The sequence below is a fragment of the Ixodes scapularis genome, unplaced genomic scaffold (assembly GCF_016920785.2).
Source record: "Ixodes scapularis isolate PalLabHiFi unplaced genomic scaffold, ASM1692078v2 PGA_scaffold0__279_contigs__length_252992795, whole genome shotgun sequence".
NCBI lineage: Eukaryota > Metazoa > Arthropoda > Arachnida > Ixodida > Ixodidae > Ixodes > Ixodes scapularis.
The window spans coordinates 36,975,711-37,002,396 of NW_024609835.1; the positions used below are offsets into that span (position 1 = coordinate 36,975,711).

At 47.0% G+C, this 26,686-nt stretch overlaps 1 protein-coding gene across 1 annotated transcript; it reads right to left on the reverse strand.

Annotated features, from left to right (window-relative positions):
* Positions 1-14,338: 14,338 nt before the first annotated feature.
* LOC120838346 lies at positions 14,339-14,842 on the reverse strand. The gene has a single exon (XM_042291690.1). The coding sequence runs from the start codon at positions 14,840-14,842 to the stop codon at positions 14,339-14,341; it is 504 nt and encodes a 167-aa protein (XP_042147624.1).
* Positions 14,843-26,686: the final 11,844 nt, after the last annotated feature.

The window sequence follows — 26,686 nt, forward strand, 5'->3', positions numbered from 1 at the left end:
TTCTCAAAAGGTGCACCGCGAGCAGACGACGCACCCTTGCGTCGGCTCACCGCGCCTATCGGAAGTAAGCGCCACTATTCGCTAACTTCGTCGTCTGCGAATAACACGCCCGCCGTTGAACCTGGCAGATTTGCTGGTCTCATTTTTCTCAGGAAGGGAGCTACGCCTCGGTATTTCATCGGGTAAAATCTACCACCTCAATGCACATTCGGTGAAAGTTTGAGCCCTATTTGTGCAGGTTTCGATTTTTTCTGCTCGTTAGCCCTGGTATCCAATGTGGACACCCCGTATATTATTGAAGCGTGCATAGGCACATTGTACGTCGGAATGACCGAAAAAGTTGCATGCACAGTGGCGATATAGTGCCGACAGAGGTGCAAATGACAAGTTTCGGGACGAACTATTTCTTTGTAATATGGAAGCCGTTTAGACACTAGCTGCGTTCGATTTACTTGCACCTCCTACACCAGAAACGTGCAGGGCAGTGTACTTCCGGCGTGCGTATTGAGATACGACCGGAAGTACACCGCCCTACACGTTTCTGCACCGGTACAGGAGATGCACGTAAATCGAACGCAGCCACTGTTACCCGAAAAGAACGTGGCGATCGTTTTCACTTCCTCGTAACATTTAACAAAGCGAAAGCTAAAAGAGGCAGCTTGTCCCCCATGTCTCTTTTCCCGCTTCTTTCACGCACACTTAGTGTGCACATAGGTAAATGTAAAAACAAACAAAAAAAAACACACACACAGAAATTCAGAAAAATTGAATATACTGTTGTATATAAGTGAAGAAGACGACGCGCAATGCAACTTCTCGAGCCCCTCGTGCTGTGCGGGCCAAGCGTGATCAGAAGCCAGTCAAGGGCGGCGATCTCTGCCCGAGTCACGGTCCTCAAATTCGGAACCCCCGAGCAAAATTTCGTCCCGATCCGACATCGGGCCGAGCCCGGCGAGCACTCCCACTGCCATGTTCCGAAGGAAAAAGACCAAGACTGAGGCTGAGAAGGCCAAGGATGCGTGAGTATTCACCGTTCCAATATTGAGAAATCGACAGCCTGCAGCGTGCGATCTCTACAGCCCAGCACGCGTCTGTTCGTCGCTTCGAAAAAGCGAGCAAATCACGTGCGTGCCGTACGCACCAACGCTGAAAATGACACCGGCCAGAAGCTCTTTCTTTTTTTCTGGAAAGGTCTAAACACGCAACTGCTTCGTGATGTAGTCGTAAAATGATTGAAATCTGGGCTAATGCCTCAGACTGGGCTGGTTTACTCTGATTCATGAATCATAGCCTTAAAAAGAAACAAGAAAAAAAACAACAACGAGGGAACAAAAAGAGGAATACTCACTTTAGACAAGCGCTTGTTGTCTTCACCACTGGTTATAGGTCACAAGCTCTAGCGATCTCATAAGACTAAAATCGTACACCCGCAATCCAGATATCGCTCAGAAAACGGAATTTAGGCGTTTCCGATAGCCCCACCGAGGGGGAGCTCACTGCGGGAAAGCACCGAGTCGTTGCGTTTAGACCGCCGCAATGTAAACAGAGCCTAAATGCGTTCACTGATGACACTAAAATAAGCTGATAGCCGTTATTTTAGCGGTGTTCTTCTGGGCTAGGGGACGCATCAGCAAGTCGCGATATTTCTCGTCCGTCGTGTACAAGCCGCGGTCGTGCGCGAGCTTCTGCCTTCGTCTGTTCTCGCACACTAACGGCGTCTGAGCCTCTCTCGTGCGGAATGAAGAAGCTAAATACACACCAACGAAAAATCCTTAACGCATTCCATTTTTTTTTAAGTTGTTTGATTTGTTTGGGCAGAGAACGCTCGCACGCACCACGACCGCTGGCGCGAGCCTCTTTACTACCCAAGTATTCTCTACTCCGCGACAATTTTTCTTGGCAATGCAGTGGAAGGTACAGGCCCGCGTCCCCTCTCCAATTTTGAGTGTACGCAGGCTCTCCTCCTCCCCCATTTCGGCAGAGAGGAGGAGAGCCCGCGCAAACTCAGAATGGGAGAGGGGACGCGGGCCTGTGCCTTCCACTGCATTGCCAAGAAAAGTTGTCGCGGAGTATAGTACACTGTATCTATAATATTGAAAGCCTGTCATGGCCGCTGGTGAGTTCGTGGAACGCGAACATGTGTTTTTATTCCAGACCGCTGGAACCAAGATTTAGAAAAAGGAGGATTAATATACGTTTTGCTATATTACCCAAGCATCAAGGATAAGGCAGGGATTGTTGTTCCACGCGCCGCACGTGCTGGCCTCAATAGTAGTAATTTTTCTAAAGCAAATACCTAAAACAAATGGGATCTTGCACGCGCGTTCGTCAACGCTTTATTTTGGTTATTTACTTCGAATCTTTTTTTTATACGGGGAAGCTTGCGCGTGAGGCGCATGGAACACCAATCCCTGCATTTTCCTTGATGCGTGGGTAATATAGCAATTGGTCTATTTGTGTCAGTTCAGCGTCAGCGCGGGAAACCCGAGCGGGCGCGGCGACCCACGACTAGACTGTGGAGCGCGCTCCCGAAATGTTTCGCCATTGGCGCCGATCAAAACTAGAAAAACCGCGAGCTTCAATAAATGAACGTGAGTGATATTTCTATGGGCCTGGCCAATAGCAAATGTTGTACACGTTCCTTCGAATGCTGCGAGAAACTGAGGCAGACGAGCAGACGAGAGCGGTCGAGGACGTTTGAACGCCAAGCTCTGCATGGTTCGAATGATTAGTGGTGGGGCTGGGCAATTGATCGATGAACCTACCGATCAATGAATACTTTTTTAATCGCGATTAATATTTTTAACCGGTTAATCGGTCAAACTTTGACAAACCAAAAGAAAGTAAAAATCAAATGTTTTCACCTCGCAGACAAGGACAAGAACACCGCTATGAAGGACAAACTTTAGGTGAAATTTTATCCTGAAGTAAACTGTAGGAGCAAGATTTGTAACTTCAGACAAGTGCAGAGGATTACACTTGTTTCGGCCATTTCAACGTCGTTCGAGTGTCCGTGAGGCTATTATGAACAATCGTAGAAGGTCCTTCTTGCAGGAGAATATCAAGGAACCCCTTTGCCTCATGCAGCTGAAGTGTGAGTGTGTGCGGCACCTGTGAGTGTGTCTTTAAACTGTTCTCAACCACATCGAAATCATTTTATACTCAAAAGTGTATATTGCGCCGTTTATTACATATTCAGCAAAAGCAAAAATCAATGTCATTTTGACTTTAAAAAATATAGTATGCATGGAAATGAACGAGACCAAATAATGGATTAATTAATCGTTTGAATGGTGGCGATTAATCGGGATAACTTTTAGTGGGTAGACCTTACGCTCGCCATTTTTGTCTCCACCGCACTCGTCGAACGTGTTCGAAATTCGTATGCGAGAGTCAAGCGCCAAACGCCGGCGTTCCGCGTTCTAACGCGTTTGGCTTTCGCATTCGAACGCGTTCGGCAAGTGCAGTGAAGACAAAGGCAGCGAGCGTCAGGTCTACCCATTAAAGGCCCGTTCACACTCTTGCAACCGAGTACGACCGAGAGAAACCAGACCGGTTTTTAAGCCTTCTGCGACTTCTTAGGACCGGATGCGATGCAGCGGAGCTAGTAGAGATTGCAAAAGGCTTGAAAACCGGTCTGATCTCTCTCGGTCTTACTCGGTCGCAAGAGTGTGAACGGGCCTTAACCGTTCCAACCAGAGCTTGGCGTTCTGATTTCCCCTCTCGTGTCCTCTTCTCTCTCTCTCTCTCTCTAGCTGTTTCTCTGCGCGTATAGGAACGATACCTTGCCTTTGTTCCTTCTTACATAGGCCTCCTGCGCTGAAGCTCTGAGCAAATTGTGGCGCCCTCATTTTGGGTAGTACAAGCTCACCTGACTGGGCCTCGCACTACTTATGACATCTTCGCTGGGCTTTGATCTTTCTTGCTGAAGAACGGAAAAACACCTTTCGACGTCAGAAACCGGTTAGATTCGACGCCCCAAGACAATCGAAAGTGCCAGATTCATGCCACCCTCGCTAGGGTATGCATTTCTTATCTCTGCGTCGTGACGTCAGAACATCTGGCGTCCCAAAACTTTATTTCTTCTTCTTTTTTTTTTTTTACTTTGTAACGCGTGAAACGGCGTCTTTTGCCTCATGCTGTTAGCGTCTTAGCTTTGACCTGCGCTTCGACGGCATTCGTATTTTTGTTGTTTCTTTGTATTTTCCTTGTGATCTCGCGTTCCGCGCCAAAGCAGGCACGCTTCTACATGTGTTGCAGTTTGAGACGCTCAAGTTTGTACTACCCAAAACAAGTCTTAACGAGTCCCTTTTCGTAGCGTCCCCTGGGCAACGCAGGAGGCCTATATGGAACAAGCTATAGAAGCTCTATGGGCACAAAATAAACGCGCCCCTACAGGATAGGAATATACGTGTGGCTATTAATGACTCATCTTGAAAACTACTGTATTAAAAAAATTATACAGTTGTAATGTCTTCTTCTATGTACTCCCCTCCCCTGTCCCTACACCGCTCCATGCGAATATTCCATGGCTGAAAGCAGTGCTGTTGTTCATCGAGTGATAAGCCCTTCTGCTTCATGACCTCCGTCGCTTTTGCCTTCGCAGCATGAACACAGTCAGAACTTTTTCCTTTACACCCAGACTTGATCTTGGGGAAGAGGAAAGTCAGATCCAGGAGAGTTGAGTACGGCGGGCGCTCCAACACTGTGATGCTATGCTAAGCCAGGAAGCACGTGGCCTGAAATGTGGAAGAACAATTCATGAATCATTCACCAGTACAACGCGCCAGCACACGAAGCCTTGACAGTCGTGTCGTTCCTGGCTGAGCACAGCATCACCGTGTTGGGGCATCCGCCCTACTCACCTGACCATCTGATTTTTTTCTGTTCCCCTTGATCAAATCTGGATTGAAACGAGAAATGTTTTATTCTGTCCATGCTGTGAAGGCAAAAGCGACGGAGTTGATGACCTTCGGGCTACAGCACTGCTTTCAGCAGTCGAAGATTCGCATGGAGCGGTTGGTGCAAGGACAGAGGGTAGTACATAGGAGAAAACAACATTACAATGGTGTATTTTTTTAAGATAAGTATTTTTTTATTTTCACATCCCGTATAATGTTGCGTTAATTTTTGCAATTTTATCCAAGTTCATCTTTACAAAAGTTTTCGCACGAAAAGGTATTACAATGGTGTAAGGAGTCAATAACCGTATATTTGAAGAGTAAAAAAAAGACACCCAGATTTTCAGTCATGTTTTTCCCTTTTCAAAAGTACTCTACCCATTGCCTGGTGTTTATAGAGGGCAGCAAGGTGAGAACAACTAAGGCTTTAGAGGGCCATGAGGTGTAAATAATTCATGTGCGAAGTGCTCATTTGCTTGTGTTTGTCGAGTTTTATCCAGATTTCTTTTGTGGCTTGGTAACTGCCAAATTCTGGCACGCCGATTGCTCGCAGCGCCGCCACGCGCTTTCATTTCGCAGCACTCGCCTACGCGGGTAGTGAACGGAAGACTAGTCAGTCTTTCTAGGAACCATACTTTAAAAGCCCGTTCACACTCTTGCAACCGAGTACAACCGAGAGGGACAAGACCTGTTAAACCTCTTAAAATGTCTTAGGACGAGAGACCACACTGGCACGCTGGCGCCATCTATGCGGTTACCCTGGAACTGCATTTCACAAGAGCGAAGGTTTTTGCGGGATTTCCGAGGTCAAATGTGCGTAATACCTATGAGAAGGGCTCATTTATAACGTTGACAAAAAAGGTTTTTCGAGTCAAGAAGGGATAATGCGCGAGAAAAACAGAAAATATGCCGGACCGCCAAGTTTACGCTGCTACTCAATATATGGCTCCAGTGTGTCCTCTCGTCGTAAGAGGTTTCAAGGCACCCAGTTATAAGAGGCCGCAAGAGTGTGAACGGGCCTTTAGTGTTGTGCGCAAGTGCGGAGTGCGTGAAGACATCTCCAAACGCCCGTCCGCGAGCCTATAACTTCGTTGCTTTTACGCCGAAGCTTTCTCGAGCAGGACTTGGGTGCTTCAATGCCCTTCTCTTTAGGGTGATGCTAAAGTGCCTTCATGTGCACTTTGTGATGACATCTGACGATTTTGTTTCGAGCGCTTAATTTTATTTTTTTGTTCTGAAACGCGTGAAAGAGTGTGTCCATACACGCGCTCGTGGCGCTGACTGCTCTACAGCGACAGTTCGTTCTTGACGATTTCTTTTGTCGGCAGTGTGTTCGAAAGCACCGGGGAAAAAAAGGGACGTCCGGCTCAGAGCTTAGACAAAAGGCATATATTCTCTTATTTCTCGCGGCTCCCGAGGCCACGCGGCAGCGGGAGCTGGCGCGCTCACCGGCACCATACTCGGCGCAGTAAACCCTCGATTGTTTTTTTTTTTTTTTTTTTTTTTCTAGTTTGGAAGTACATTTACTCGGGTATTTTCTACAACCCGTCGTTGCGGCACCTGTCGGTTTTGCTACAAAATCCCCCCCCCCCCCCCCCCCCCCCCTTTAATGCCGTGGAGCAACCCGTGCGGTCGTGGCCCACGTCACGGTCCTTTGGGAAGTCGGTGATTTTAGGGAAACTTTTACTTGAGTAGGTGTGACGGCTGATGGATGGTGCAGGAGCACAGGGTCCGTCAGAGAAGAGTCCAAGTAAGCCGGTTTCACTCGATCACGTATGACGACGTCATGACGACCAGTGATGTTGACCGTACAAGTTTTGTCGGTGCGTGAGATGACTTCGAATGGTCCATCGTATACGAGGGAATGAGAGGTGCGCGTACCGTATCCCTTCCCAGGGATACGTGATCGCACGTATCAAGATCTTCACTTCTAAAAATATGTCTTTGTGTTTGTTGTCTTGGGCCGTAGAGAAGTGAAGAATTTTTTAATCTCTTCAAGGTATGAAGGGATGTCAGGCTGTGCGGATGGTGTGCACGTAAAGAAATCTCTTCAAACCGAAGTGTAGTACCGTAAACCAGTTCGGCTGAGGTGCAAGTTAAGTCCATCTTGACGGTACCGTGACCTCCAAGGTGAACAAGAGGAAGATGAAACCATAATGGTTTCGATCTTTTCTAGTCAGGAGTGCCATCTTGAGCTGGTGATGTAGGCGCTCAACCACACCATTTGCGGCAGGATGGTACGATATCGTGTGTATGTGGCGCGCACCCAAGATTTTGGTGAGGGCCTTGAAAAACGCGCATTGAAATTGTCGGCCACAGTTGGTCGTGATGATAGATGGGCAACGGAACCGTGAGATCCAGGTGGTTGTGAAGGTGTGGGCGACGGTCTCTGCAGTGATGTCCGCGAGCGGAACAGCTTCAGGCCATCGCGTGAATCTGTTTACGTACGTGTCAAAATGTAGCGAAATCCGTTAGATGACGGTAGCGGGCCCACGATGTCTATACGTACACGATCGAATGAATCTGGCATCTGGCGGTCGAAATGGGTGGAGCGGTTTCTTTATGTGTCGAAACACCTTTGGGTGCTGGAATTTGCAGCAAGTCTTCGCCCACAGACAGATGTCTGCGTTGATCCGGGGCCAGATGTATCTTGATGTAACTAGGCGTTGCATGGCGCGAATTCCTGGATGACTGAGATCATGCAGAGCGTAGAAAATGGCCTGACGAAAGTTTGGAGGAATCTAAGGTCTGGGTGTGCCCATTCGACATACCGCAAACAATCTCGCAAGTGGCGAGTTGTAATGTAGTGGACTGCAGCTTGAGAGATGTTGATGACGTGCGTAGCTTTTCCAGTTCGGCGTCGTCCTGTTGGGCCAAGGCCAATTTCGAAAAATTGACAACTGGAGACGGAGATACATTTTCAATGCGAGATAGTGCGTCTGCTGGCGTGTTGGCAATACCGGCGACATGGCGTAGATCTGTAGTATATTCTGCGATGTAAGCAAGGTGGCGAATTTCTCTTGCAGAATAGGAGTTGTGGTTCCCGTCGAATGAGTAAGCGAGAGGCTTGTAGTCGGTCAGCACGTGAAACACTCGGCCTTCAAAGGAGTAGTGGAAGTGGCGAATTGTTGCATAAACTGCAAAGAATTCGCGTCCGAACGTGCTATAGCGTGTCTCCGTTGGGGTGAGTTTCTGAGAGAAAAATGCCAGTGGGAGCCACTTATTTTTGTTTTGCTGTTGCAACACTGCTCCTACTGCAACTTCCGAAGCATTCCATGATGCACGTGGGAGCGTCATTTCGAGGGTGCGCCAAAAATCTGGCGTCGGCAAGGACATGTTTTACAGCGGTGAAAGCCTTTAGTGTGCTGTCTGTCCATGGTATTTCCGTGGAAGATTTCTGTTTACCACGTAGCAAGCCTGTCAGAGATTTTATAGCCTGTGCGCAGTGTGGAATAAATCGTCGATGAAAGTTGATGAGTCCAAGAAATGAAAGTTGACGAGTCCAAGAGACTCTAGCAGTTTCCGAAAAGATTTTGATTGAGGGAAATCTCGGATCATTTGTACCTTGGAGTGAAAAGGTTCGATGCCAGCAGGTGTGATGCGGTGTCCGAGAAATTCCAAAGCCGTCGCCCCAAAGGTACACTTCGCCACATTGATGGTGAGTCCGTAGTGGCGGAGTCGTTCGAAGGTAAGGCGTAGATGTTCGTTGTGCTCTTCGGGTGATGCGCTCGCTATCAAGAGGTCATCCACGTAGGCGAGGATGAAAGGCAGTCTATGAAGGACTTCGTGGATGAACCTCTGAAAGGTTTGCGCGGACTCTAGTCTGGCTACACGGAGGCGTTCGCCCGATAGACGACGAGGGCGAGCAAAAGTGGGTGGGCCAGAAGTGACGATATAATGGGTCACGCAGTGTGGCGGTAGCTCTGATATCTTAGACGTCTTCGTGATCTCTGGAAATTCTTTTAGGATATCGGCAAAACTGAAGTTAAGTTGGTAAAGGCTCCTTTGACCTCAAGGCGAGTTCTGTTGTCAATCAGGCGACGGCGGCGCATGCTGACATCTAAATCGAAGTGGGAAAGGAAATCAGAACCCAAGAGTGGGTAGGTCACATTGGCTATGACAAAAATCCATCGGAAGACTCGGCGCAATCCCAAGTCAAGGGTCACCGAGCGGATTCCGTATGTTGGAATGTTGGATCCGTTTGCCGCAGCGAAGTGTGATCACGGCTTTGGGTGTCGTCTTTCCGCTAGTGTTTGAGGAAGGACGGACATTTCAGCTTCGGTGTCGACCAAGAAGCAGCGGCCTGAAATACGTTCTGTAATGAAAAACAGACAGCTTGCTGTTGAACCTTTGTCACTTGCCGCCTCTATAGTGACGGGCCGGAACGTTTTTCTGCCAGTTGCATGGTTGTTCGCACTTGCGACGCGATCGGCCATCTCCGCGAGGCGGTCAAGAGGAATCTGCAGCTGGGGCGAGGGCCATGCGCTTCCCTTGGGGCAAGCGATGGAGGAGTATAATTCCCGTAAAATGCGGTTGTTCGCGTCAGATCCTTGCTCACACAGCAGTTGCCGCATGCGGTGAAGCAGCTGGGAGGGTCATACGGTCGCCCAGCTCTTCGGTGTTCAAGAGCTGCTGAAGCCGCGATGTTTCCGACTCCGTCTTCCTGGCGAGGATTTTGCGCTTGAGGTGGTCGAAAGCGTCCATCAGGAGGTGGCAACGCCAGTATGTCGTCCAATTTATCAGCCAGTTCTGGGGGGAGGGCCGACACGACATGATAGTAGCGTGATAACTGGGTGGTGATGTTCCGCAAGTGGAACTGTGCTTCCACTTGGTAAAACTATGCCCGTGGATTTTTCGCCCAGACGACTGGAAGGCGGAGCTGGACGGTGGTAATCAAGCCTGCGTCCACTCTAAAAAAAGGGTGTCATGGGGTACACTCATAGGAGGTGTAAGTGCTTGTCACATATACTACACCCTCTGGTGGGACTAATTGTACACCCCAAATATGGGAGCATGTGTGTGGTGCACCATGTACACATTTTTCTACAAAAATCTCAGTAGAAGGGTACACAGGTGCACCCCATTCAGTGGTGTGCGGCTACACCTCTTTCTACACCAAATGAAATGAAAGGGAACACAGATGCACCCCATTCGAAGTTGCACCTTTGCACCACTTCATAACCCCGCCTCACTCAAAGGGATCACAGATGCACCCCGCTGAATAGTGTACCATTACCTTTCTACATCTACCGCTCTCAAGGGGAACTCAGGAGCACCCCGTTCAATAGTGTACAGTTGCACCTCTTTCTACACCCACCGTGAATTTGAAGAGAACACAGATGCACCGATTCAAAGGTGCATGGTCACACCACTTTATGCACCCGCTTCATAACTAACTTCATAAACCTATTTAAGACAACAAGGAAACCCTCAAAAAAATGCATGCGCCCCGATGATTGCAAAAAGGCAGATAAACGGACACACGGGATTGCTACAGCCTATTCCGTAAACAAGTACAAACTTGCAAACAATCTGTGACATGTGAAGTACAAGTAAGCTGTTACACAACTGAGAAGAATACTAAGCAAACAAGAACCGAGGGTGAGTCTTAGGTAGTGTCTATTCTCCCAGCAGCCGGCAGAATTATTTCCACGAAATTCCACCGGCAGTCGCCATTCATTCATCAAACGACGCTTCATCGACAGCTCAGATTAGCCTTTTTATATTAGCTTCCCTCCTTACCTTTCTTGTAATGAGCCGCCCCAGAATGTATCCGAGAAGTGACGTGTACGGGTGGGACAGGTGGGTTAACATTCTTGTAATGAGCCACGAAGCGGTGAGAACGGGTGGGCTGGGTCGGTGAGCACGCGCCTCAGAGATACACGCGCGACAATATGTCCCTATAGGAAGTATTCACTGGCGGCCATAGCTGTGTGCACGACTGCTGAGCGCGTGCTGATGGTGAGCTTCCACAGTTCTTTTGTAACGTGCATTTCGCACCCTCAAGATTGCTGGTCTTAGCAGCGTATTAATGTGGGCTCGTTCAGAGCATGCGCTCTAGACATCACACACAAATATGGCGCCCAGTGAATACTCCTTATAGTGTGCATTTCGCGTAACGAGTGACGATAAAACGTTAGTGTCGATGAAACGTGTCTACAAAACGTGTATCAACGAAAATGTGTTTTCACAAAACGCCGGGAGAATAAGAAAGTCAGTATTCTACCTGCAATTGTCACGAGATTGTAGACAGCAAATGGCAGGCAACTGCCGATAGAATTTCGGGAAAATTATTCTCCCGCTGCTAGAAAATTGACGCTGCCTAATTCTAGAGGTAATCCGGGACTGAACGGTCAACTGTTACAAAGGAGTAGGTTGCAGCGCACTTACGATGAAAATACCGGACTTGAAATATGTAATCCGAGATATATGTCGAGCGCTTCAGAACCACACAAACACAAAAACAAAAAGAAAGCGGTCCGTGAGGATTCAACACGATGTGGCAGAAGCAGTAATTCGCCGAACCGAACACTAAACGCATCATATAAATTCCTAGGTTTTCTTTTTTTTTTTTTTAAGAAGAAATCGCTTGTTGCCGATATTCGTGTTCGACTTTTCAAACACTGGAAATCTTGGTGCACTCGAATACGTTGTCGCGGACGAAATCTACGGCAGCCCCGCTGGTCGCAGCACAGCACACAAGAAACTACCTATGCCGGGAAGCAGACATTCCGAGGTCGAAAAAAAGCTACTACGTCATCCGTGAAACCTTTACCACATGATCACGCCCCTGCCGTTACCCGCGCCCAGACAGCGGAGTCGAGGGATTAAAAAGCCTCCGGTTCATTGGTCTGGCGACTGCGCACCTTCTTCCACGCTTTCCAGCTTAGGAAAAAAAGAAAAAGAGTGGAGTAGGAAAACAGCAACTCCTTCAAGGCCAAAAGGGGGCGCCCTTGCAAAGTCTTTTCTAGAGTTCCTGTATAGCTACCTACGGTAGCAGAGTTGCGCATTCAGCCTCGGCGCGTGGCCGTAGCGCCGGCTTTCCCGCACGAGCTGGATGCTTTGCTCCTCACGTGACTAAATTTGGCGAATAGCGGCGCCGCGCGCGCCGCCGCGGATGGAAAGCAGGAGAGGAGGAAAAGGAGGCGGAAAGCAGGGAAACATGCGCCGGGGCAAGAGAAACGTCGGCGGAGCGACCGTAAAGGTGGCTTTCTTGCACGCCAACGGATGCTTTGCTCCTCACGTGATGGATCTCGGCGAATAGCGGCGTGGCGGCGCGGGGAAAACAAATGCGCAACTCTGGCTCCCGTAGGGAGCCTATACAGGAACTCTAGTCTTTTCTTCAGGGGCAACCCAACAATGAACACAACGAGAGAATTTGTCGCTTATATCCTCTTGAAAGTTACACCCAAAGTTAATAGTGCAGTGGATGCTATCCGTGGCCTTGGCCTTCAGGCAGTTGTCGTGGTCTGCCTTGTCTCTAGCTTGGAGACTGCAGTCACGGGATCCTACCCGGAGACCCGATTGGCCTAAAACAAGCATAGCGTCCACTCTACTGTCAATACCGAGTGAACAGGATAGCTCCATGCTTCCTAAGAAACTGCCCAACCCAAAAAGTGACCCCAAGTGGGAATCCAAGCACAAGCTGATCGGGGCGCGTGGCTAGCGTGGCAGTGCACTTATACACCTAGAGGCTTTTCAAGGGAGAGGATGATGCTTATTGTCGATGTACAAGTACACTGGCTGGGTAACGGAGGGTGCATCTTTAAAAAAAAAGAGTGCATGTGCGCCTGATGCACCCGATTACACCCTTGCGGCGTCGGAGGAGTTGCCTGCGCTCTGGTTCACTGTTGTCGGACGTCAAGGCCACCAATTTGTCGGTAATGTGTTCAAAAGCACCGGAGAAGAAAAGGGACGTCCGGCTCAAAGGTTAGACAAAAGGCATATATTCTCTTATTTCTCGCGGCTCGCAAAGCCACGCGGCAGCGTGAGCTAGCGCGCTCACCGGCACCGTGCTGGGCACAGTGGAGCCTCGGTAGTTTTTAGTTTGGAACTACAATCACTGGGGGTGTTTTTTATAACCCGTGTGTTTGTGGCACCTGTAGGTTCTGCCACATTTTGCATTTTCCCTGCAAGCGCGTGCTGTTGGCATCAAGTACTACAAGAAAGGTCATCACCCTAAAGAGAAGGACGTTGAGGCACCCTAGGGGATGCCATCTTTTGTATTATTGGGCAGGGGATCGAACTATAGGGGGCGCTTTATCGAGCTCGTTGGGTACTTCAACGAAATTTGAGATATTCCCGTCGTGTTCAAAAATAGGTTGAATATGATCCACAATATCCGTAAATGACAATCGCACGTTTGTATTCTGAGCCTGCAGGCTGTATTTTTCGTTGTACATGACCCACTCTGGCTAGCGCTCGGAGAAGGCCCAGCGGAGACCACGTGACAGTCAACGCAATCGTGACGTAGGTCGTCTCGGGACGAGCAAAGCTACGGCGAGGCTGACGTCGAGAGGATGGCCTAGTCGTTCCAGCCACCGAAGCGGCTGCTTTTGTACGAATTTTGAGTGACGGGTTAATCTTCTATAATCTTGTAGGGGGACAATAGCGACTTCTGCGACACACAAAAGGCATTCTCGGGAAGAGGGGAGTTTCTCCTTCCCCTTTTCTCTCGTCGTGGCCGGAGGCGAGACACTCACCGTCACTAGCTGTCAAGGTTCCTAGACGGGCATTACAAGCGAGGCGTTAGCGACATCCACCAGGTGCTCTTTGCTAATCGTTTAATTCGTTTTAAAATTCCTTTTCGTGACTTTTTTAACAAGATATTGGTATGTTCGATGTGGTGCTGCTCCTTTGAACACATATAGACAAAAAAATGAGCGCCGATATTTCGCCCCTTCATGTTTGAAAAGTAGCTCCAGGTGCGTCGATGCACGAGGCACGTACAGCTCTTGGGAAGATCATGGCGGCACAGCGCAGCACGGAGCTAGATTTCCGACACCATTTTCTCACCAGAAGTGGCGCGCGGCACGTGTCTCGAGCATTTCCGCAACAATAAATGGCGCCACTTTTCCCAGGATAGAGGGGCTTTAGTTGTCCCCACAGCCCAGCGTTTACTAGCACGGCATAACAAAGAAATTAAACCTCTCCAAGCACGGTCCGGGCACTAGCGCCTCGCTTTGACCAGTGCTTTGGAGGAGAACAACTTTATTAAAATCCAAAAACTACGGCCTTGTGAAAAGGAGCTCTTGCTCCGCCAGGGCCCATTGGAGGTCCGCCGAGTCCGAGCTGAGCCAAGCATTCCAGGAGGGAGGGGATGGGTACGGGAAGTAGGGAGAGTTGAGCGCAGTGTTACAGGCGTGGAGTATGTGCTCTGTGTCAGCCCTGACCTCGGGGCAGTTGGGACAGTGAGCTGTCTTCTGCCACCTGAGGTTTTAGAGCATTAGCGGGGTGAGGAGAGTGTTGGTTTGTACCTCGCGGAGAATGTGTGCTTGTTCGGTGCTAAGTGAGGGGCGTGGTTTGGGAAGGGTGGTACGGTTTTCCCTAATGTTTTTGTAGTGTTCAGTTATTTGCTTTTTGTAAGTTGCGGCGTCGTCCGCTGACGTTGGGTTTGGCCAGGGGATCGAGGGAGCCCGGAAGTTGATCTCGCGGGCGAGTTGATGTGCCAGCTCATTTCCCTCAATACCCGCGTGGCCAGGTATCCAGCGCAGGGTGACTCTGATGTTGTTGTTGCGGGTGTAGGCGTCCATTAGGATATCATGTAAATGTGGCTCCAATAACCTGTGTTGCATGTTGCGAAGTGCTTGGGCTGAGTCGGTGTAGAGATTAATGTTGGCGTTATTGTGTTCAGTGAGCAGAGAAGCTTCGTGTATGGCATATATAATCGCGTATGTTTCCAGCGTGGTGATGTTTGGGGGGTTGTCAAAGGGTCCTTCCATGTGTGTGATAGGTGTTGTCTGTCTTGGTGTATAGATTGCGCAGGCGAATGATCCAGTGTGGGAACGTGTTGCGTCCGTGTATATTGTTATACATGTTTCGTCTCTGCGGTGTTTAGCAGCTTGTGCTTGACGTCGCCCTTCATGGAGGTGTCGCGTCATATTTTTGGGTATGTTGGGAAAGGCGACGCACAAGGAGCGGCCTACGAATCGTGATCTTCGATTTCTCTGATCAACAACAAACAAGAAAATTCGGTTTGTTGTCCCCACAGCTGAAGTGTACCGCTAAAGGCGTGACCTGTTCGATCTCCTCCCCAATAGACGATGGCAAGCAAAGCGACTAGCCGCCGTCATGTCTGTGCTGGCACGGGCAAGCCCGTGCATTTGCAGCTTGCCAAGGCTGTGTTCTCGCGCAAGTTGCTCGTGCTTGCACGCATGGGGCACCAAGTCAAGGTGCCATGCTTGTAGTTGTCAATACCCGATGCCGAGAGCACGCGCTCAAATGGGAAATACAAATAAATCGTCGAAAACAAAATGTCATCACAGCACAGTCAGCGCCAAAAGCGCGTGTATGAACACGCTCTTTCATGCGCTTCAAAAGAGCAAATAAAAATAAGCGTTTCGAACAAAATGGCCTGATGCCATCACCCCAGGTAAAGCGCACATGAAAGCACCCTCCTGCGTCACTGTGATGTTTTGGGCTAGTAAGCTAGTGGCGCTTCGCGCGAAGCAGATCACGGTGCTCGCTCTTGATCTGTACGTAACAGCGGCGTACGGTTCTTTTATCGGTGAAACAAACGTCGATTTCTCTTTCTGACAACGGCGCCACGGTGCGATGTTGGAGTTTCGCGGCACAGTGAGGTGGCGAGCTGGATCGGTCCGTCCTCGCTGGCGTCTGCTCGTCGTCTCCCTCGTGTGGATGCGCTTGGGAGACGGACGAACCGCGGACATGTTTTCACGTGAGCGATCCGCCCGCGGATCAGTTCGTCGTGTGAATTGGTCATTAAGGGTATTCACACAAGGGGGAAATCCCTACCTTTACTCCCCGGGTTGCACAGCACATGAGCAACATCACGCTTTTGCGCGGAGCCGCGCTGACGTAAACATTCCAGGGAGATGGGGGAGCTTTTTGATCAGGCTGCACCTTTGGGCTGCTCAAACGCTCCTCGCCTTGGCGTGGGATCTCTTGCAATCGGCGGTATTTTGTTCGCGTGTCTGGCAACTTCACAGATTTTGATCAGCGAGATACCGGCAGTGGCATCGGGATCGGCTCTTGTGCTGTTGCGCTGTTGCGCGTAGTCGTCCGAAGCACCCGAAGGAGTCTTCGATCTTCACCAATGCCGTCCTCAAGCCGCTCCTCATATAATTGGTTTTGGATTTCACGTCCCGTGCGTTGTATGCACCCATTCAAGAAGCATATTTGTTTTTAGCAGGAAGCAGTTCGTTATCTTCTGCACCAAACAGCGCATGCTGCCATAATCGCGTATCACCGTCTCATGTACGCCTCCATTTTCTCGTCAGCCGACACCGAGCCCTGCTGTCGAGAGCGTGATCGCTAAATGCGTCTGATAACGCTGACATCCCTCTCGTCTCCACGCCGTCCACGCCGTTGGTGTGAATGCTTCAGTCGGGGAGGGAGTCCCGTTGCCAGCTGGCTCCGCCAACCGCTGACGTCACGCGCATCCCTCCCCGAAAAGCATCCCCCGTGTGAATGCCACTTTACGTAAATCGCAAAGATCGGGGCTCAGTTTTTTTCACAGGAAAGTATATTGTGTGTGTTAGGAAAGAAAATATATTTACGTAATTCTGTGCAACTATACGTAAATGATAAATTCTCCGTGGATCGCAATTGTGAATGGTAGCTGTGTAATGAACGTGCGGCTATTAGTTCCGTGAGCTGCGCAGGGGTGTCTACAATGATAGAAAGTAGAAGACGAAAGGAATCAAATTAACATAAGAAGTTAAAAAAAAATACTCATGTCTTACTGAACCATAAGTGAATCTGCGCATCTCTGTTACAGACGCGAGAAGAAGCGCATCGCTTTGTTCCTGACCCCGAAACCTCCGACCCCTCCTCTCAAAAAACGAAGTCGAAGGCAAGATCTCTTCTTTCTTTGCGTTCTGTTATTTGCTCTTAGAACTGCCCATTTCAATGACAAACGTGATAAACTTTTGGTGATGAGACATTGAAATTTTTGGGACTTAAGTACTGAAACGAGAAAAAAAAACAAAAAAAAAACATTAGTCATCCCAGGTTAAAATCATTCCAGCTGAACGCCGAATCTGGACATCCGTAATGTCGCGAGAGGGCATACAAAAACATTTAGGTAAAATTGCGGCATGACAGCAACCTATGTCTTTATATAATATCATAATTATAAGCCTTTAGTTGTAAACCTTTAGCATACGATAACTCAGTTCAATATTTAGGCGCCTTTGTTGACAAACACATAATGTGGAATGCGCAGGTGGAATCTGTTGTAAAACCATTTTTAATTTTGACGAGAAAAAAAGTATTTTGCTGGCTCCGCGCCCAGAAGAATAAAACCAATCCTTACTTGTAATATATATATATATATATATATATATATATATATATATATATATTCTTTGCCAAAAAAAATTGGTACGCACCCTCCCAGTTGTTTTGCGTATCGCGCGATGTTGGATTTCGGGCGGCCTGTCCCCACAAAAAAACTGTTCTGGCTGTGGGTCTAGAAATACTTCCTGACAAACTAGGCATAGGAAAGATTGACAGAAAATGTTAATCACCGAGTATTAGGGTGGTTATTTTGAGAAACAAAATCGCAAATGCGGCACATTGCGCCATAACGCTCTGGATTAAAGATTTGTTTTCTTCGTACCTATAAAAGATAAAGCCTTCAAACTTTTCCAGTGTGTTACCCTGTATTTAGTTAACCTTTTCATAAAATATTGTTTTCCTGGTTAGCGGGAAAAATTTACCATTAAAGCTCAAACAGGGGCATTTGACTAAATATGCATTACCTTGAAATTTATTTTTTAAAAAAAGGCCATCTTTAATATTCTTTAAACTCTCCAGAATTAACGTTTATACTATGAACTAACAGAATCTCCAGAAAAATAGTGTAATATTTGTGTGGCTTTGATGTTATAAAGCGAGAGATGGTGGCCGAATTGACGCTAACGCTGTTGCCATAAATGGGGCGTGCACATACCCGTTCTTCATAATTTAATAAATATTAAATTTCATACAAAGATGAACTATATACAGGGCAACACACTGACAAAGGTTGAAGACCTAAGCCTTTATAGATACGGAGAAAACGAATCTTTAATTCAGAGCATTATTGCGCAATGTGCCGTATTTGCGATTTTGTTCCTCAAAATAACGATCCTAATACTTAGTGATTAATACTTTTTGTCAATCCTTCCTATGCCTAATTTGTCAGTGAATATGTCTAGACCCGTAGCCAGAACAGTTTTTTGGGGGAAGCCGCCCGAGATGCCAACATCGCGCGATACGCAAAATGCGCGCATGGGTAAAAATGCTTATAATTTTTTTTTTTTGCAAATACATTTTTTTAAAGCAAGGATTGGTTTTATTTTTTTGAGAACGAAGCCAGCAAAATATTTTTTTCGTCAAAATTAAAAACAACGCCTTGCATGAAAAGGGTCGTCATCACAACGCCTCGCAAGATAGCAGTGTTTGACTAGGGACAGAGAAGCCAGCTGAGCTTGTTCTGTTACCACGAAGTGTTAAAAAGGGGAAAGAGGTTTGTCTCAATTAAAATAGCGGAATATGGCCTTCATAGAAGAAAAAAAAGAAAGAAAACGTCGAGACGCTTGCAGCGAAGCACCGCTAAACAGCCCCGCTTTTCTTTCTTAGGTTGAAAGCTAACAGAAATAAATTGAACCGTCGACATTGTCGAATGAAATGCCTCTGTGTAAACATCCCGTCAAAAAAGCTTTTAACACGTTCCGTTTGTGTGGATTCGATCCTTCCAGGGTCGTGTCTCAGGCTCCTGTATCCAGCGCGCAACCAAACGACGCCGAGTAAGCGACCAGTTTCTCGTTACTGTCTCCTGCACCCGGTCCGAGTTGAGTGCTCACGTTAACGTATACTGTGAACGACGTTGAGGGCTCGGTGTCAGGGTGTCAATATATGACGTCAAGTAATGTCACGTAACGTGACCCCGCTACATCACGTGACGTGGTCATGTGACTCACTGCGTCAAGTGGATTCAAATCGGGATGTCACTAGATTCATTAACGTGTTAACACAGTGACGCCACATGACATCACGACTTCGCACCAGTGATTTCCCTACACACCCCCTACCCCCCTAGCGGTGTGTACACACCCCCTTGTTTTTTTCGCAACAACTCCTCTACTCTCAATGCCCTTCCCCCTAACTCTCCCTTCCCCTAAAGGTTTAGACACCCCCCCTAATTTTAATTCCTGGGGAAATCCCTGCTTTGTACCACGAGTCACGTGACGGCCTGACGTTCTCGATTGTCATGAGCCCGATTCGAGTCCTGGAACTCATGACGATCAGCCTTTACAAACATTCGGGTAATGGCTCGTGTTCAATTAGATATCAGAATAGCCGAACTCTAATGACTAAAGCTCAGCTCATGCTCTAGGCTTTGCCATCCCCAGCGCATGATAGTGGTGAACACTGATGATATACTGTAACTGATGTCAGATTAAGTGGCCGCTTGTTTTGGTTCCGAGTTGGGGAGGAAAAAGCTGTCTCTTTCCTTTATTTCTTTTTTTTTTTTTTTCTGCGTCTGCCTTTGCGCGGAGAGGAAAACTGGTAGATTTCTTGCAGGTTATCGTCAGGGATTAGTCCTGTACGTTACTTAATGAAAGTGCAAGAATTGTTGCACGACCCATTTTACATCTACAGATCACTCTGTACATGATCTGTACATGTAAAATAGGTCGTAAGCTACGGGTGTGTACGGTAGGCAAACCTGAGAAGATCCTGGTAACCTCAGATGGACGGCTAAACGTTGGCAGCCGCTCTAATGTCTCACAGTGTCGTTCTTACGTTCTTCCCCAAGCTTTCACCACCTCCGTAATTCCTTTAAACTTCACAGTTTTTGTGTGCAAAAGAAGAGCAGTGGAAAATTATTTTTAACAGGGGTCGAATTAACACCCCCAAACGGAGGAGGGTCAAGAGTCCCTCAGGAATAAAACGTATACTCTAAAAAATCAACAAAAAAAAAAAAGGAGGAGGTGTAGTTTTAAAATTATTGTGTGTTCTAAAGGTTCCTCGGCCCTGCAACAGAGCAGAGTGCGTGAGCCCGGAAACTAACTTAAAAAAGTGAAAGCCGTTTACAACTTCCTGTAACGCCGAATTGGAGCGCAGCTCTTGAGGAGGAGTGGAGGGTATATTCCTCCTCCTCCCTCGTGATCATGCCTGCTAGTCCTCCTCCCCTCCTGCTCCCCCTCCCTCTCCTTTACCACCTTTACCGGGCGGGGGAGGAGGGGGAGGAGGAGGAGCGGGGGGGGAGGAGGAGGAGGGGGAGGGGCGACGCCGACGCCGACGCCAACGCCGACGCCGACGCCGCACAGGCTGGAAACGGGTCATGTGACCCCATCCCCCGAGGTCACGTGACCTGCCCGGACCATACTACACAATGAGGGGAGGAGGAGAAGGAGGGGGAGGGGGAGGAGGGGGAGGAGGAGAAGGGGAGGAGGAGGGGGAGGAGGAGAAGAGGGAGGGGCGCGGTTACGCCGACGCCGACGGCGACGGCGACGCCGACGGCGACGCCAACGGCGACGCCAACGGCGACGCCGACGCCGCTCAGGCTGGAAACGGGCCCCTAAGAGCTACGCTCTAAAAGTTAAAACAGCGCAAAAAACAACGGACAGGGTAAAGATCGAAGGACACAGACAGAGCGCTGTGTCCTTTTCAGCGCTCTGTCTGTGTCCTTCTTGACCCTGTCCGTTGTTTTTTGCGCTGTTTTAACCTTTTAAGTATGTCACACCAACTCGCCCAGGCTTCAACCTTAGTAACCCGGAAACTACTTTGTTTTCGAAAACACTCTTGCCGGAATGCGCATTTTTGTGGTTCCAGACGCTCCGTGCCCCGCCGACGCTATACCAAACAATAATAATTTCTTTATCTCAAATACATGGGTTTCACTGACCTTACAATTTCTGCTATTGAGTAACCTTGCTGCTGAGCGTGTCGCTTCTGCAGTGTGCATTTTCCACCACCAGATTTGATTTTATCAGCAAAAGCAAATCTCAATGACCACCAGCTTATATAGTGCGATGACTTCACGTGCAAACCATGTTAAACAATTCAGTTTCCTAGTGAAATGAGATGTTCGCAACACTAGCAAAAGTAGATATCCAAATTGCAAATTTGGGCAGTGTACACCCGCCGGCAATATGAAGGCGAACACCTTAGCTGGTTTCTTGCCTGTTTTACGGCTCCCTAAAGCTATATTAACTCTCAACGTCTCAAATGGTACGTGGCTTGGGGGTCTAAACTTAGCGTTCTAGCCCTCTTCTGGAACAGAGCTTGTCCCAAAACTTGCAGAAGCGTCAAAAACAAGAAGAGGGCTGTTCACCTTCATATCGCTCACGGGTATACATATATAGCAGTCTAGCGATGATGTATGCCGCGGCCTAATACAATGTTAGAGCGCATGACTGAAAAAGCACAGAGTAACAAGTGCTCGTAAAACCGAACAAAATATTGGCCTCACGAGACAGTACTTCGTGTAGTTTCGAGCTCATGAAAGCGGATGCCCAAATGTGATATACATTGTAAATCAGTCCTTCGCGCTATTTGGGGGTAATTAGGAATATCACTGCGTGCATGTATTTCTCTTTACAGTGAGGCGTTGTGTATGTGATTACTTATAATAATACCATTTATCATCTTTCATTTTCTGCACATTTCGTTTATTTGCCTTCAGATCTATCATGTGAACACAAAGGCTTTTTTTGGCATACCCCGCGACCCGCTGTTTCACACTGCCAAACGACGAACATAAAAGCACGCTTTAGCAGATCGGTTCAACAGCTGGCGTTTCTTCGACTATCGTCCTCCTGTGTCGGTCTAAAGCGGATATGTGATTGTCATATTCAAATTTATTGATGACAATAAATATATATCTAATTAGTAACTGAAAATTTGATGACATAAATGAAGCTTAAAATATCAGCTTAAAATATACGTCATAAGTAAATGCATCCCCAATTATTTGAAAGATGATCTGCAAATCTTTTCCTGAGTCTTTATCCTCGATAGACACGTGTGTAAGTGATTTGGAAGAGCCTTAAACAATTTTTTAAGTTTGAAACGGATTTAAATAACTGTGTGTTCGTGACACATAACTAACTTTTCAAACATATATGCCTGTAATTACCTCTTTTATATGACGAACAGCAATTTTATGTCTGTGGGCTGGACAAAAAACCAAACGCACAGGGGCACGTGGCGAAACGATGACGATTATGCACGCAGACCGCCAGAAAGCGACCGATTAAGTAGCTGCCATGTCGAGAATGGAGCATCAAATGCTGCTTTGTTCTATTTAACAAAAAAATCATTAATTAGCAACGTGATGCTAATTTTCAAATTGAATTGATCAGCATCTTGTCAAGAAAGAAAACTAAACGAACAGGCTATGCCAGTTTATCCTTGTATAAGTATGTTCACCTGAGTACGCGCTATTTTAGGCCAGCTTCGATCTGAGTACAATCTTGATCACTGTTTTCTGCATGACTCTTGGCCTACATCATTGTGGGTTAGGAAATCAAGCGTTGTTATTACCGCTCAGTGTTTCTATCAGAGGTAGACTGAAGAGAAGTGTCCCAAAACTTTTGAAACATTTTGAAAATATGAATGCTTTTAGCTCGGTTGCGTCGTCATCATTTATATTGTGAAACGTATTTCTTAAATTATATTTCAGAATATATGTGACGACGATCTGCGCATTCCATAATTTTAAGCGCTGTCATTAATACCTTTGTTTAAGAGCACAACTACAATTAAACTTTTAAGACTGCGACGCAAAGTTGTACCAATCAAGGGTATTTCAGGCGACATGCCGCACTTCGTGAGAACCTTTCGATTCAGATAAAACATACGTGACCTAGGTAAACAAATGGTTGTTCAGGCGTATAAATACGACGTTTTGCATGGTAATAAAAACATTTTTTTTTTTTTTTTTTACAGATGCGTTTAAAATAAATAACGCTATTTCTCATTTTTAATACTTGAAAATAAATATGGGTTCTATACAGGATAAAACAAAAACTTTCATGGCTGAAATAGTGCCCATTGCCTAAACAACTCGGAAAATATATTCTCACTTCTGCGGTTCGACGAACCGGTTAACCGCTATTTTTGCTTCCATGAACTGAACCGGAACTGAACCGGAAACCGTGAACTCGAACTCGAACCGAACCAATAAAAATTTCGCTTCGACACTCTGGTGGGAGGCAAAACTAGCTACCCTTTTCTCTGCACACAACTTCGAAGGCGTTCGATTGCCAAACGCCAGCGTCCAGCGTTCTGCGCTCGCATTTGAACGGGTTCGAAGAGTGAGCACAAAGAACAGAGGCAACTAGCTTTGCGTCTACTCACTAATCATTCCAACTATAGCTCGGCGTTTTGATGTCCCCCGCACTCTCTCGTCTCATCCTCTCTCTCAGTTTCTCGGCGCATGGATCCGTCCACTATGCGGAGCGCAAGTTCGTCTGCTTCTTTTGCAGGTGGTTGTGGTGACGTCAGAACGCCGAGCTCTGATTGGCTCTGATTAAAAGATAGTGGGTACACCTCAATATTAACTGCCTTGAGCTTTACTCACTATCTTTCAATCAGAGCCAATCAGAGCTCAGCATCTTGACGTCACCACAACCCCTGCAAAGAAGCAGACGAACTTGCGCTCCACATTGTTTGAGGAATCTGCCCGAAACTTCGTTTTCCCAATCAAAACTGTAACAATTAAAAAAAAAAAAAAAAAAAAGAAAATAAGCTCTCAGGTACGCGAAAGGCTCAAGGCTACTGTAGCTGTCCGCGAAAGTAGATGACTTTTCTCAAAACACGTATCTTGAAAGAAGAAAAAAAAATAAAGAGACAAGAAAATAAGCTGCTCTTTGCTCTGATGACACTCATGCTTCATTTATCAACTTTAATGACATCGTGACATAAATTACTTTTTTAATCTTCTTTCCAAAGTGCCATCCGGGGATTTGTAAGAAAGTGATGTCGCAAGTTCCTCGTACCCAGTTCGTTGTCTATCTCTGCACGGTATGGGTTAATTCGTGTCGTTCATATCAATGGCAATGCGACGTGCTACATTTATGTGCCCTGCTCGTATTTAAGTAATGCCTAACAAATGACTTGCTTGTTTCAGCGACGAGGGAAAAGATTCAAATTCATCATCGGAGAGGTAATGCATTATCGTGCGAGCTTATATACCGCGAACGATAAATACATGAAATACGGCGTTTGACTGGTGCAATTCATCTTCCAAATTAGCTACGAAACCTTTGTGCCTCTTTACCCCTCTTTTCTTTCAGTTCCACCGGAAGCTCCGACAGCAGTGACACGTTAGTCTTCCATCATTCCTGTTAATTTTATTTTATTTAACGATCTCCATTGAAAGTCATAGCAAGGACTAGTAATATACAATGCAAAAAAATCACAAAAAAGCGAGTTAAGAAAATGAGACCTTAAGTTCAGCAGTAAAATTTTCAGGGGAAGAAAACGTTAGTATATTATTTTTAACTTTCAAATAAAATCCTCTCCAGTACTTTTTGGATTCTAGGGTTAAGATTGCTTTTAGTGAAGGAAAGTGTCCCTAAATTATGGGGTGTCATTTTTTTTTTTTTCAATGGCTTTGTAGTTTTGTAGATATCTTGTCTTAAAGCTGTTGTTTTTTATTTTTTTTTTTATTTTTTTACGGCGAAATCTAAACTACTGCCTCAAGCATGATAGCAACCTTAGTGATCAGCTGAATGACCATTGCGTGGCGCAAAGTTCGTACCGCGGTACCACTGATCTCTATTGTAGTAGGCTGGATCGCGGACAGCGGCGTCGGCAGCTGGGGCCGAGTGTCGCCATCGGCGGCCATTGATTGACTCTACCAAATGCAAGGGGCTCTATGGGAAGAACGAGAAAAAGTGACGTTTCCCCCGTTTCTAAGTTGTTGTCGGCACTGAAACGTTTTGGCTGCTTTTCGATAAGCCCGCCAAAAAGCTTGCGTATAAACATTAAAACTGGCAGCCCTCGCAGTTCTTATAAATAAATATATTGTGGTCGAGAGTGACTCCGCTGTAGTGCAGCTCAACGAGGCGAGGGTTACCTAGAGTTACCGCGGAGTCGGTGGCGGTTTCGTTGAGTTGGGTTTAGTTGGGTTTAGCAGACGACAAGCTCGAAGGCTTTGCTACGCGGGTGAATCATAAGAGCAGCCGTGATTTCTCCGCAAAAATCGCACGCCACATATTTTTTTTTAAAATATATATACGATTGCAAGCAGGCAGAGCTGGCCAAATTACTCATATTTTGTAATTAAATTACATTACTAATTACTTTGCTGAAAATTGCTTAAATGTAATTAAATTACATTACAAATTACCACAGCCAGAAAGTAATTAATTACCATTACAAATTACTTTTAAAAGTAATGACATTACTTTCGCATTACTTTTGTATACTTTTAAATATAAAGGAGCTATTGATAACTTCCTTTTACAGATAACTTTATTTACGTTATTTACACATTTCATGGCACACAGCTAGAACTCTCTGTTGCATGTTTACCGATGGACAGAGGAACGCACGCGACTGATCCGTTTCCCACCCCAACCCGGACAACTATTTTTGGAGATGACTGAGGACCCTACGCGGATATCTCTGGGTGGGGGGAGAACAATTGTCATTGTTCGCAAAATCGCGTCGAGGGCCGTTCGCCAGGGGCTTAGTTCGACCTACTTCCCCTCCTTCGTTTCCCGAGAATGTCGAGCAGAAAAGCTCGAATGGAAGGCACTTACCAGCCCTATTTCTCACAGTGGAAGATAACACAGAGAGGGTACGCAGTATGCATCAGAAAAAGTAAGCGGAAACTTTCAAGAGGGGCCAGAAAACGTCGAATGCAAAACCGCAAAACATAGGTAGAGAATCGCGCTGAGCGGGTTTTCACAGTTCAAAAGAGTGGCATAAAGTGTCTAGCTGATAGCGGGCGCGAGAGTCGCACCAGCCGCATTAGCATCAGCAACATAGCGGCGGCCAAAGAGCGTTTTTTGGAAAAATGTAGAGGAAAAAGAAAAAGTAAAATAAAAAGAAAAGCGCTCTTGTGTATTGTGGACACAAAAAATATGCCTGGTGCGAAAAAGTAATTAGGTAATTTCATTACAATTACCGTCGCTGGAGTAATTCATTACATTACTAAATTACTGCTACAAAAAGTAATGAATTACATTACTAATTACTGGAACAAGTAATTAAATTACTGTAATTTCATTACAGTAATTGCATTACTGCCAGCTCTGCAAGCAGGGCATCTGGCGGCCGCCATGTCTTTGCTCGCGCGGGCAAGTATACGTGCAATTTCAAGCTTTCCAAAGCTGTGTTCACGCGCATTCTGCACGTGCTTGCACGCATGGGGCCAGTGGCGTAGCCAGGAATTTTTTCGGGGGGGACGGGGAGGAAAGGTCAAAACATATGTGTATATCATAGGGTCGGCTGCATTGCGGGGGGGGGGGGGGGGGGGGGGGGGGAATGAAGCCCCATAAGCACCCCCCCCCCCCCCCCCCCCTGGCCACGACCCTGCATGGGGCACCAGTCGGGCACCATACTTTCAATGGGTGTGCGTGTCTGTGTACGCGCGCTCG